This window comes from Mustela nivalis, assembly GCF_964662115.1.
Source record: "Mustela nivalis genome assembly, chromosome: 8".
In the NCBI taxonomy this organism is placed as follows: Eukaryota; Metazoa; Chordata; class Mammalia; order Carnivora; family Mustelidae; genus Mustela; species Mustela nivalis.
In genome coordinates this window covers 130,138,221-130,149,927 of record NC_139027.1, presented here as the reverse complement: position 1 = coordinate 130,149,927, position 11,707 = coordinate 130,138,221, and the positions used below count along the sequence as shown (strand labels likewise).

At 41.3% G+C, this 11,707-nt stretch overlaps 1 protein-coding gene across 1 annotated transcript; it reads left to right on the top strand.

The window, feature by feature from the left end:
- Positions 1-10,070: 10,070 nt before the first annotated feature.
- Positions 10,071-11,441, top strand: LOC309870663 (protein WFDC11-like; the record flags this gene model as incomplete). Its single annotated transcript, XM_082743026.1, has 2 exons — positions 10,071-10,190; positions 11,290-11,441. The coding sequence occupies exons 1-2, from the start codon at positions 10,094-10,096 to the stop codon at positions 11,439-11,441; spliced, it is 249 nt and encodes an 82-aa protein (XP_082599152.1). The 5' UTR covers positions 10,071-10,093.
- Between the last annotated feature and the right edge of the window lie 266 nt (positions 11,442-11,707).

The window sequence follows — 11,707 nt, the reverse complement described above, 5'->3', positions numbered from 1 at the left end:
GGTAGGTCGAGGGGAGGAGTGGGGACCCCTGTAAGGCCTTGACTCTCATGGAGGCAGAGGAGGGAGCACCTGTAAATTCTACCATGACCTGGGTGTCCAAAAAGCCAAGTCTCAGCCTTTGGAGAATTGTTGATCAGGCTGGTCTGTCTTGACGAACATGGCCTCACAGTTGTCATGACTTCTGCAATCCTTGTTCTCTTCTCATGCTCCAGCCATGCTCCAGCCATGCTCCAGCCATGCTCCTTGAAAATTCTCTCTTCCCCACCCCTCATCTTGATCTTCAGAAGTAGCTTGGCCTCCTGTAGAGACTCAACACATACTTTCACTCTCTCACTCCCATAAGTCATCTCCCTGGTCCTGTGACAAAGTAGAGCTTGAAGAGACTTCGGTCATGGGCTATCCCACAGGACATCATGCTGATCTTTTAGGTCATTTACACTGTGCTAACTGGCCATGGGGAAATAGTAGGCTTCCTAAGTGCTTTACCATGTGCATGCCAGGGTGTAGGAGATACTCTTGTTGATATTCAGGACTTTCCTTATTGGTGAGTTTCTAGAGATCCAGTGGCCTGGGGCTGACGGGGACAGTCTTTTGAGGCAGAAGACAAGTTTCTGTACCTTGTATTGCTTACCATTTAGAAAGACATAATGCACGGTGGGCCTCTTTGGATTTTGGAAATAACCTTGGCCCCTTTTGGGCATGCTCCTTTCTTCTACTTCCTTGGGGGACTGTAAGGCTGCATGAGGTTCAGATTACTAAAGACTCTGCAGTAATCCCAGGATGTATTGAAAGTTGCCGCCAGCTGGGTCTTAGGACCTGCCATATGCATTTTCCTAAACGTGTCTGTGGTAGATTAGGATGCTGGATAGAGCCATTGCATGTCCAAGTAGGAGAATCACAGAACACACACGTGGATTATTGAGGTCAGGCCTTGCCCTCTTCTGTTGATGGGTGCTTTCCATTCGAAAGCAGCTCTTTACTTGCTGGTGGACCCACATAAAAAATTGCATGCCTGACCATGGGATGTGGAGTCACGCTACCACTGGAATTTTCCATCAGAAATTGGGAGTTATCTGATCTATGAAGACTTAAAATGGGATGTGCCTAGAGGCAGTCCATGGCCAAATGAAAATGGTATGAATGAGAATGGGCCCAGTCAGATCATTTCTTCGGGAAATAAGTAACCTATAGAATCAAGTGTTTGGGCCCGAATTACTCACTGATATCTCCTCTTTCTTCATTCTTGCCCGATGTCACTAAGTCTCCAAGAAGGGCTTCCCCTTCCACCATGCATTCCTGAAGAAATGGTGTCTTCCCATGTATGCCTGTTTGGGTCCCTTCTACTTTCCAATCCCTTCCTTATGGTTTCTTAGGAACCAGAGATCTAATCCACCAGGCATCAGCCTTGCCCTCGGTATTCCTCCATTCATTTTCCGACTTTCATTTTGGGAGGGTGATTTCACCTGCGTTCTTTGCTAAGCCCTCTGCTCCCATCTCCTCACTTCATGCAGTCTCTCCAGTTTGTGTATGTCTCTGCTGTTAACCGTAAAAATAAAACCATCAGCTCTTTTACCAGCAAAAATGGGTTAATTTGGGAATAGCAGAGAATTGCAATTCAGGGCAAACAAGTTTTGGCAGAAACACAGGTGAGTCCAGAGATCAAAGGAGGGAATGCTCCTTTATAGAGGAAAGTGGGAATTAGCTGGTAGTTCCAAGTGGAATGGCTTTTCAGTTGCCTGGGTTGGGATAGTCTCTTATTGGCTGGGCTATTGCCAGGGAAGGATGAAAACCTTTCTTTCTCTTGCTGTGACTGCAAAGTACTAAGTGGCTAAGGTAGGAACCACTTGCCAGGATCATTTTCTGTTGCATAGGTAATTGAGGACAAGTGTGTGGTATGAGAGCTCCCCCCTCTGGCCCTTTAACTCCATTTCAGTGAGGTTTTCCTTTATGAATTTTCACACTGCATCTCTGTGGGCCACAAGAGTACTGATCCAAATTGACAGATTTGAGTGTTTTGTTTCTTTGCTCACAGGTTGTTTTCACCCATTTTGAGTTTATTTTTGTGTATGATGCAGGAAAGTGGTCCAGTTTCATTCTTCTGCACGTGGCTGTCCAATTTTCCCAACACCATTTGTTGAAGTCTTTTTCCCATTGGATAGTCTTTCCTGCTTTGTCAAAGATTAGTTGACCACACAGTTGTGGGTCTATTTCTGGGCTTTCTATTCTGTTCTATTTTTTGTGCCAGTACCATACTGTCTGGATGATTACAGCTTTGTAATACAGCTTGAAGTCTGGAACTGTGAAGCCGCCAGGTTTGGTTTTCTTCTTTAACATTCCTCTGGCTATTTGGGGTCTTTTCTGGTTCCATGCAAATTTTAGAATTGTTTGTTCCAGCTTTGTGAAAAATGCTGATAGTACTGCCATACTATTTTCTACAGAGGCTGTGCTCTTGTACGTTCATTCCCATCGACAGTGTATGAGGTTCCATTTCTCCACATCCTTGCTAATACTTGCTTTTCTGCTTTTTAAAGAAGATTTTATTTATTTATTTGACAGACAGAGATCACAAGTAGTCAGAGAGAGAGAGAGAGGGAAGTGGGCTCCCTGCCAAGCAGAAAGCCTGATGCGGGACTCGATCCCAGGACCCTGGGATCATGACCTGAGCTGAAGGCAGAGGCTTTAACCCACTGAGCCACCCAGGTGCCCCTTTCTGCTTTTTGTTTTTATAGTAGCCATCCTGATGGTGTGAGATGGTATCTCACTGAAGTTTTGACTTGCATTTTTTTAATGATTAGCAACATGGAGCATCTGTTCATGTGCTCCTTGGCCTTTTGTCCATATTCTCTGGAAAAATATCTATTTCAGTCTTTGATTAAATCTAGTTGTTTGTTTTTTTATGTTGGGTTTTAGGAGCTCTGTCTATATTCTGGATATTAATTCTTTATCAGATGTATGGTTTACAAATATTTACCCATTATATGGATAATCTTTTTACTCTGTTGATAGGGTTTTTTGATGCACAAAATTTTTAAATTTTCAATTTGCCTATTTTTTTTAAAAAGATTTTATTTATTTATTTGACAAAAAGAGATAACAAGTAGGCAGAGAGGCAGGCAGAGAGAGAGAGGAGGAAGCAGGCTCCCTGCTGAGCAGAGAGCCCGATGCGGGACTCGATCCCAGGACCCTGAGATCACGACCTGAGCCGAAGGCAGTGGCCTAACCCACTGAGCCACCCAGGCGCCCTGCCTATTTTTTTTTAACCTGTGTCTTTTCTGCTGTATCCAAGAAATCACTGTTAAATCCAATCTCATAAAGATTTTCCCTGTGTTTTTCTCTAAGAGTTTTGTAGTTTTAGGTCTTACATTTATGTCTCTGATCCATTTTTTATTATGTTATGTTAGTCATCATACAGTGCATCATTAGTTTTTGATGTAGTTTTCAGTGATTCATTATTTGTGTATAACACCCAGTGCTCCTCACAACATGTGCCTTCCTTAATGTGCACCACCTGGCTACCCCATTCCCCAACCCCTCCCCTCTGAAACTCTCAGTTTGTTTCCTGGGATCCATTGTCTCTCATGGTTCTCCCTCCCTTGGTTCCCCCCCCCCCCCGCCCTTCAGTTTTCCCTTCCTTCTCCTAATGTCCTCCATGCTATTCCTTATGTTCCACAAGTAAGTGAAACCAGACGATAATTGTATTTCTCTGCTTGACTTATTTCACTTAGCATAATCCTCTCCATTTCCATACATGTCGAGACAAATGGTGGGTATTCATCCTTTCTGATGGCTGAGTAATATTCCATTGTGTATATGGACCACATCTTCTTTATCCACTTGTCTGTGGAAGGGCATCTCAGCTACTTCCATAGTTTGGCTGTTGTGGCCATTGCTGCTATGAACACTGGGGTACAGATGCCCTTCTTTTCACTACATCTGTATCTTTGGGGTAAATACCCAGTAGTGCAATTCCTGGGTCATAGGGCAGCTCTATTTTTAATTTTTGAGGAACCTCCACACTGTTTTCCAAAGTGGCTGTACAGACTTGCATTCTAACCAACAGTGTAAGAGAGTTCCCCTTTTTCCACAGCTACCCAGTAAGGTGAATGATTCTTGACACTTCATTGGTGAAGTGTTTCTTTTGTTTATCTAAAAAATATAGGCGGACTTCCATGCCAGACATTGGCTCTAAGTGCTTAACTCATGGAACCCTCACAACAACCTTATGAGGAAAATGTTGTTATTATCCCCATTTAGTATATGAGGAAGTTGAAGCACAGAGAGGGTTAATGACTTGCTTAAAGTAAGTGGGAGCTAGGATTTGGATCCAGGTTAAGTCTGTGTCTTAAATCTCTTTATTATGTGGCCTTTTGAAAGCTCTTTGGTAGACCTTTCTCTTCTTCTTCTTCTTTTATTTAAAGGTTTTATTTATTTATTTGACACAGAGAGAGACAGTGAGAGAGGGAACACAAGCAGGGGCAGAAGGAGAGGGAGAAGCAGGCTTTCTGCCTAGCAGGGAATCCACTAAAGGGCTCCATCCCACGACCCTGGCATCATGACCTGAGCCGAAGGCAGACACTTAACGACTAAGCCATCCAGGCGCCCCAGATCTCTCTCTTCTTGTCAGCACAAAAGCCACAAGACATTGGTGATAAGGTAGTGTAGGCTGATGTAAGCAATCGAGAAATTTGTAGCAAAGATGGATGGAACTTTACAAAAGTCTTCACATGATTGTGGAAAAAAATAGATATATAAATCCTCTCTCATCTCCACAATCACCCAGACTTCCAGAAATGTATGTGTTAGTGGGGGAGCGTCTCCTGAAATTCCACAGTGTTCTGTTTCTGTCTATATTCCCTGCCACAAAAAGGAAAAAGGAAGTACTCTTTGAATAGGAATTCAGTGATAATGTTCTGAATGTACCCAACTTATGGCTTGGGGCAGATTACACCGATCTGCCACAGTCAGAATCATGATTACATTCTGAGTCTTTGAAATCTGTTCTGTTCATCATCTACCCTGTGCAGGGGCTCTATCGTTCCCAGAAGTCCGCAAGAAGATCCACCAGCCAATAATTACCAGCTCTTCCAACTTGAGTATCTTCAGAGGTAGGTAGAGTCAAAGTCCTGGGCTAGAAGTGGGAACCAGCAAACACTTTTTTTGTGGCTTGGTTGGATGAATTCCTTGTCCAAATCATGCCTCCAGATCATGCCAACACCATCTCCATATGGAAGAGGTTCTTGTCTTGTTCAAATGGAGAAACCAAGGGGCACTTGGGTGGCTCAGTGGGTTAAACATCTGCCTTTGGCTCAGGTCATGATCTCGAGGTCCTCGGAGCAAGCCCTGTGATAGGCTCCCTGCTCAGCAAGGAGTCTACCCCTGCCCCCACTCCTACTTCCCTTCTCCTGCAGTCACAAGCTCTCTCTCTCAAACAAACAAACAAACAAATAAATAAATAAAATCTTTAAAAAATGGAGTGACCGAGAGAGAGAGAAAGATTACGTAGATGAACACTGTGTCCCTTCATGTGGATATCCTGAGAAAGAGACTATGTATTGCCTACATAGTATTCCCACAGAGAGGGTTATAACCCGAGTCTAATCATTAAGAAATTTCAGAGAGGGGCGCCTGGGTGGCTCAGTGGATCAAGCCTCTGCCTTTGGCTCAGGTCAGGATCTCAGGGTCGTGGGATCGAGCCCGACATTCGGCTCTCTGCTCAGTGGGGAGCCTGCTTCTCTCTCTCTCTCTCTCTCTGCCTGCCTCTCTGCCTACTTGTGATCTCTCTCTCTGTCAAATGAATAAATAAAATCTTTTAAAAAAGATATAAATATTAAAAAAAAGAAATTTCAGAGAAACCACTAAATGAGGAATGTTTAACTAAAAAAATGTTTGGTTGTTTTCTTTAAAAATTTCAATGTCATAAGAGACAAAAGATATTATTGGGTGTATTTTTAAAATGGAAAACTGACAGTGGCTTAGATAAATATATAAAAGTATATTTTATCCATGTTAAATTTAATGAAGTTGATTAATTGTCCTATGATCATGTAAGAGAATGCCCGTATTTTAATACGCACTGAAATATTATTCCTAAATAAGGGCCATGATATATGATATTTACTCTCAAGTAGTTCAGAAAAAATATAATATATAAATATATATGGCATATATATATAAGAGGGAGGAGGGGAGGGAAAGAGGTGGTAATTACGGACAAATTTTTAGGTGGTTCTGAGCAAATGGTATACAGATGCTCTTTGTACTATTCTTACTCTTGTAACTTTAAAATTATTTCAAAGAACAGTTCTTAAAAAGTAAAAGGCAACTCATCTAATGGTCCACACGCCTCAAATTTTATTTTCCTATTTTATAATTTTTTACATATGCCAAAGAAGAGAATAACTTAGCCTTTCTAAAGAGTTTTGCACCTTTGGAAACATCTCTATATATTGTGCCTATTTTTTGGCATTTGAATAGATTTCAACCAATGTAGGTAGGTTATTTTCTGCTTTGTTAAAAATGTGGAAGTAAAAATAAAGATTTTGAGGGAAAATTGATCACTTGCTGGGAAAGAGACCATTAATCTCCTGTGACTATATAATTTGTAGTATCCAGACTTCTTTTGTCCTTGGAAGTGTTTTGATAAAAGTATCTGTCCTTCTGTTTGGCCTTAGTAGTATGAAGTCCCAGGCTGGGAGAGAAGTGAGAAGAGGACTGAGAATTTAGGGGAAGAGTAGGTAACCTCTTCCTCAGAACCCTGACTCGCATCACCAGTGAGCTGCCTAAAATCACAGCTAACACTTATTTTACATATTCTGTGTTCCAGGTCCTAGACTCTCTCTTCTCTTTTCTCCTTCACATTGATGTCCCTCTAATAATATCTATTTCTTTTATGTATCATGTTTATTTTCTATCCCCTGTGCTAGAATGTAAGCTTTACAAGGGCAGGGATTTTTTGTAATTCTGTTTATTACTATATCCTCAGCGCTTGGAAGCATGGCTTATAGTAGTCCTTAAATGTAAGCATTTGTGGGATGAATAAATTTAGGACAGATGAGTAAAATTTGGGCCCCCACTCACTCACCAGAAATTAATTTCAAATGGGTTAAATAGTTTTGTTTTTCTTAAGAAAGGGCATGCATTGCATGGAGCACTGGGTGTGGCGCATACACAATGAATTTTGGAACCCTGAAAAAGAAAATTAAATAATAATAATAAAAAAGGACTGCAATGAAGTTAATGAGATTAACCTTCATTCCTCAAGAGAGGAAAAGAGTTTGAGTCTAATAATAAAACAATAAGGGCCATTTATTTTGCATATTCTGTGTGCCAGACTCTATGCTCAGTGCTTCATAGACTCAGGATTTGAAATGTGGATTCTAACTTTACAGGTGGGGAAACTGAGGCTCTGAGAAATTAGGTGGTAGACCAATCCCAAAATTTTAATGAATCTCAATGCTTTGGGGTTGGGTTTCAAACCCAGGTGTCACTGACTCTAGTGCTTATGTTTTGTTATCTGTCCTGTACAATATTGATAATCTTCAGTGTAGTAACAAGTGGAAGAGAATTTCTTTCTTCTGGTGAGACAGGATGTGCATCCTATTGGCAGAATAAGCCAATTTTAATGGAGAAGAAAACTGGGGATAATTATGTAGGATTTGAAAAAGGCAGTACCTTTTTTTAAAAATTAATTTTTTAATTTTTTATAAACATAAAACGTATTTTTATCCCCAGGGGTACAGGTCTGTGAATCACCAGGTTTACACACTTCACAGCACTCACCATAGCACATATCCCCCCAATGTCCATAGCCCCACCACCCTCTCCCGACCTCCCTCCCCCTATCCCATCTTGTTTCATTTATTCTTTTCCTACCCCCACGTTGCATCTCCACTTCCTCATATCAGGGAGATCATATGATAGTTGTCTTTCTCTGATTGACTTATTTCGCTCAGCATAATACCCTCTAGTTCCATCCATGTAGTCGCAAATGGCAAGATTTCATTTCTTTTGATGGCTAGGCAGTACCCTTTACTCAGGACTTCTATACATTTGTGCTCTGAGGCTAATAACAGATTTAATTGAATTTTAGTCGCAAGATTGTTCTTATTGATATTTTTAATTTTATTTTTCCAGTGTTCCAAGATTCATTGGTGTTCCACTGATTTTTTAAAATCAATCAATTAATTAATTAATTTTTATTTATTTATTTATTAAGATTTTGTTTATTTATTTGACAGAGAGAAATCACAAGTAGGCAGAGAGAGAGGAGGAAGCAGGCTCCCCGCTGAGCAGAGAGCCCGATGTGGGACTCGATCCCAGGACCCCGAGATCATGACCTGAGCCGAAGGCAGAGGCTTTAACCCACTGAGCCACCCAGGCGCCCCGATTTATTTATTTTTTTTATAAACATGTATTTTTATCCCCAGGGGTACGGGTCTGTGAATCGCCAGGTTTACACACTTCACAGCACTCACCAAAGCACATACCCTCCCCAATGTCCATAACCCCACCCCCCTTTCTCGCAACCCCCCTCCCCCCAGCAACCCTCTGTTTGTTTTGTAAGATTAAGAGTCACTTATGGTTTGTCTCCCTCCCAATCCCATCTTGTTTCATTGATTCTTCTCCTACCCACTTAAGCCCCCATGTTGCATCACCACTTCCTCATATCAGGGAGATCATATGATAGTTGTCTTTCTCTGCTTGACTTATTTTGCTAAGCATGATATGCTCTAGTTCCATCCATGTTGTCGCAAATGGCAAGATTTCATTTCTTTTGATGGCTGCATAGTATTCCATTGTGTATATATACCACATCTTCTTTATCCATTCATCTGTTGATGGACATCTAGGTTCTTTCCATAGTTTGGCTACTGTGGACATTGATGCTATAAACATTCAGGTGCACGTGAATCCTGACTTGTTTTAAATGTGGAAGATGGCCAGGTACTTGATGTATTTTTTGCAGATGATTTTTGAGCAGATTTTCTTTAAACTCCCAGATGATCTGTCTCACAAGCTCATCTTAGGGGCTATCCAAAGGTTTGGCTAAAACTTTAATTTTAATATCTTGTTACGCATTTTTAATTTTTTTAACTTTTAAGTCAAAAAATTTTTTTTAGAGAAAGAAAGAGTGAGAGCATTCAAGCAGGTGGATGGGGGAGTGGCAGAGGGAGAGGGAGAGAGAGAATCTTAAGCAGGCTCCAAGCTCAGCACAGAGGCCAACACAGGGCTCAATCTCATGACCCTGAGATCATGACCTGAGCAGAAATCAAGAGTCAGATGCTTAACTGACTGAGTCACTCAGGCACCCTGAATATCATGTTACACATTTTAAAATAAAAAGTCAAGATATAGGCAACAAGGAGATGGGTATTAAGGAAGGCACGTTTTGCATGGGGCACTGGGTGTTATATGCAAACAATGAACCATGGAACACTACATCAAGAACTAATGATGTACTGTATGGTGATGAACATAATAAAAAGTTATAAAAAAAGATATAGACAGCAAGTCTGATATGATTTCAGTTTTATAGAAGATAGGATTACATACACCAATATAGTGGAATTACCAGAAATACTTCATTGTCTTCTTTGTACTTTTCTGTGTTTTTAAGAATTTTGTCAGCTGGATTTGAATTATTTTTTCATCAACGGAAAGCAACACATTTATAAAATAATTTTTTTTCTATAAAAGGAAGGCAGGAAAATGATCTGAGGGGTTTGAAGTGGTGGGGGGTGGGAGGTTGGGGGAATCAGGTGGTGGGTATTAGAGAGGGCACGGACTGCATGGAGCACTGGGTGTGGTACAAAAATAATGAATACTGTTATGCTGAAAATAAATGAAAAATTAAAAAAAAAAAGTAAGGCAGGAAGTGTGAGATACAGAGAAACCGTTTAGCAAAGCCAGTGTTCAGCTTTGGTGTGTGTGTGCCTGTTGTTGGGTGGATGGGGGCAAGGAGGAATAAGTAGACAAATAGTAAAGAAATTTTATAATCAATTCTTCTTGCCTCACAACTCTGTTTCTATCTCTCAATTTCCAGCAGCAACTGGAAAGGGAAAAAAACATCCTGACAGTATATATTCAGACATATATGGTCATCATCATGAAGCTCTGGACACCTCAACTCATGACATTCCTCTGTATGGTGTTACCGTCTGTGCTGGGAGTGATGAAGGAAAAACACAGCCGTAGGTGATTAACCTGGGGGTGGGCACCCTGTGGAAGGAGGGTATTGTGCTTTTTCCTGGACAAGTGAAGGGGTATTGTGTCTGGCACGTTTGACTCAGGACTCACGACCCACTTTCCCTGGGTCACCTATTGGAGATTCAGAGACTTTTTAGTTAATGCACAGAGATCTAAGAAATGTCCAAGTGGAGGTTCTCCGATGCTTCCTCTTCCAACTTTGAAAGTGGCAATGGGCCCTGCCACCTTTTACATACATCCCATAAGTTATAAAGATACGTTATTTTTCCATGTCAGGGTACCATATCTTTCCATACTTCCAGAAGCTCCGTGTCTTAGCTGTGTGTGATTTGAAGAGTACTGTAGGGGGATTTCTTAATATATATACCCTTAGTTTCAGTGGCAAATCTTTAAGAATGTGAAAAGATAGAAAAGAGACATGAGATGTGTCTCTAGTGGGGTAAATTTGAGGGCCATATGATGAGAAAATGGAATCAGTGGAGGGTGCCAAGAAAGTGGGTGAGAGAGAGAAGAATTTGGTGAAAAGCTGTTCTTGTATGTGCTTTGGTGAGTGCTGTGAAGTGTGTAAACCTGGTGATTCACAGACCTGTACCCCTGGGGATAAAAATATATGTTTATAAAAAAATAAAAAATTAAAAAAAAAAAGCTGTTCTTAAAGGCAGGGTCAATAAGAAACAGAAGGGAGATAATCTGTTCCTTATTCCCCCTGGTGTGGCTTCCCACACTAGGAAGTAGGTATGGTAACGAGGCTAGAGGCTGCCTTGGACCCTGAGGTCTCCTGTTACAGAAACGTAGACTTTATAGGAGGACACAGGAGTGTATGTGTGTGGGGGTGTATGCTGAATCCTATCTCCAGGAAGCTTGATGAGGGCCCAGAGGCCTATGGGAGCAGAAAAGGCGGGGATCTATGAAGATGCAATGAGGAGGTTCAGTACAGGGATTTTCTCCTAAGGCAGATGGATACCTGGGTGGGGCTTGGTGGGTCTTGGATTCTAGGAGGGGCTGTTAAGCTTATGAAGGACTTCTCTTCCCACCTTGGTTATGTGGCCCCTCTCAGCCTCTTCCAACTCATGTCAATTACAGGGAATGAAATGTTCCTTGAGGAATGCTGGGGAGAGCCAAGTGTCACTGAATGTACCAAGAAGTGTTCTAGAGCCCTTAAGTGTGTAAGCAAAAATTATACATGCTGCTGGACCTATTGTGGGAACATCTGTTGGAAAAATAAAGTGAGTTAGGAGATGTGCTTGGGTGTGGGTCTTTACTGGTTCTCAGATGCTGTTATTCATAAACAGAAGACTGAGGTTCCTCAAATCCTATGCACAAAAATAGTGGAAGACAATGTCCCCTAAGCCTGGACAGTAGAGCACTGGTGAATAAACCAAGATACCAGCTTAGGGCACTTTATTTCTTTCATTATATAATCAATGCCTATGTTGTCCTCATTTTATTACTCAATCGTTTTCTCTTTTCCCAATTTTTCTCCAAATTTCTAACCATTTCC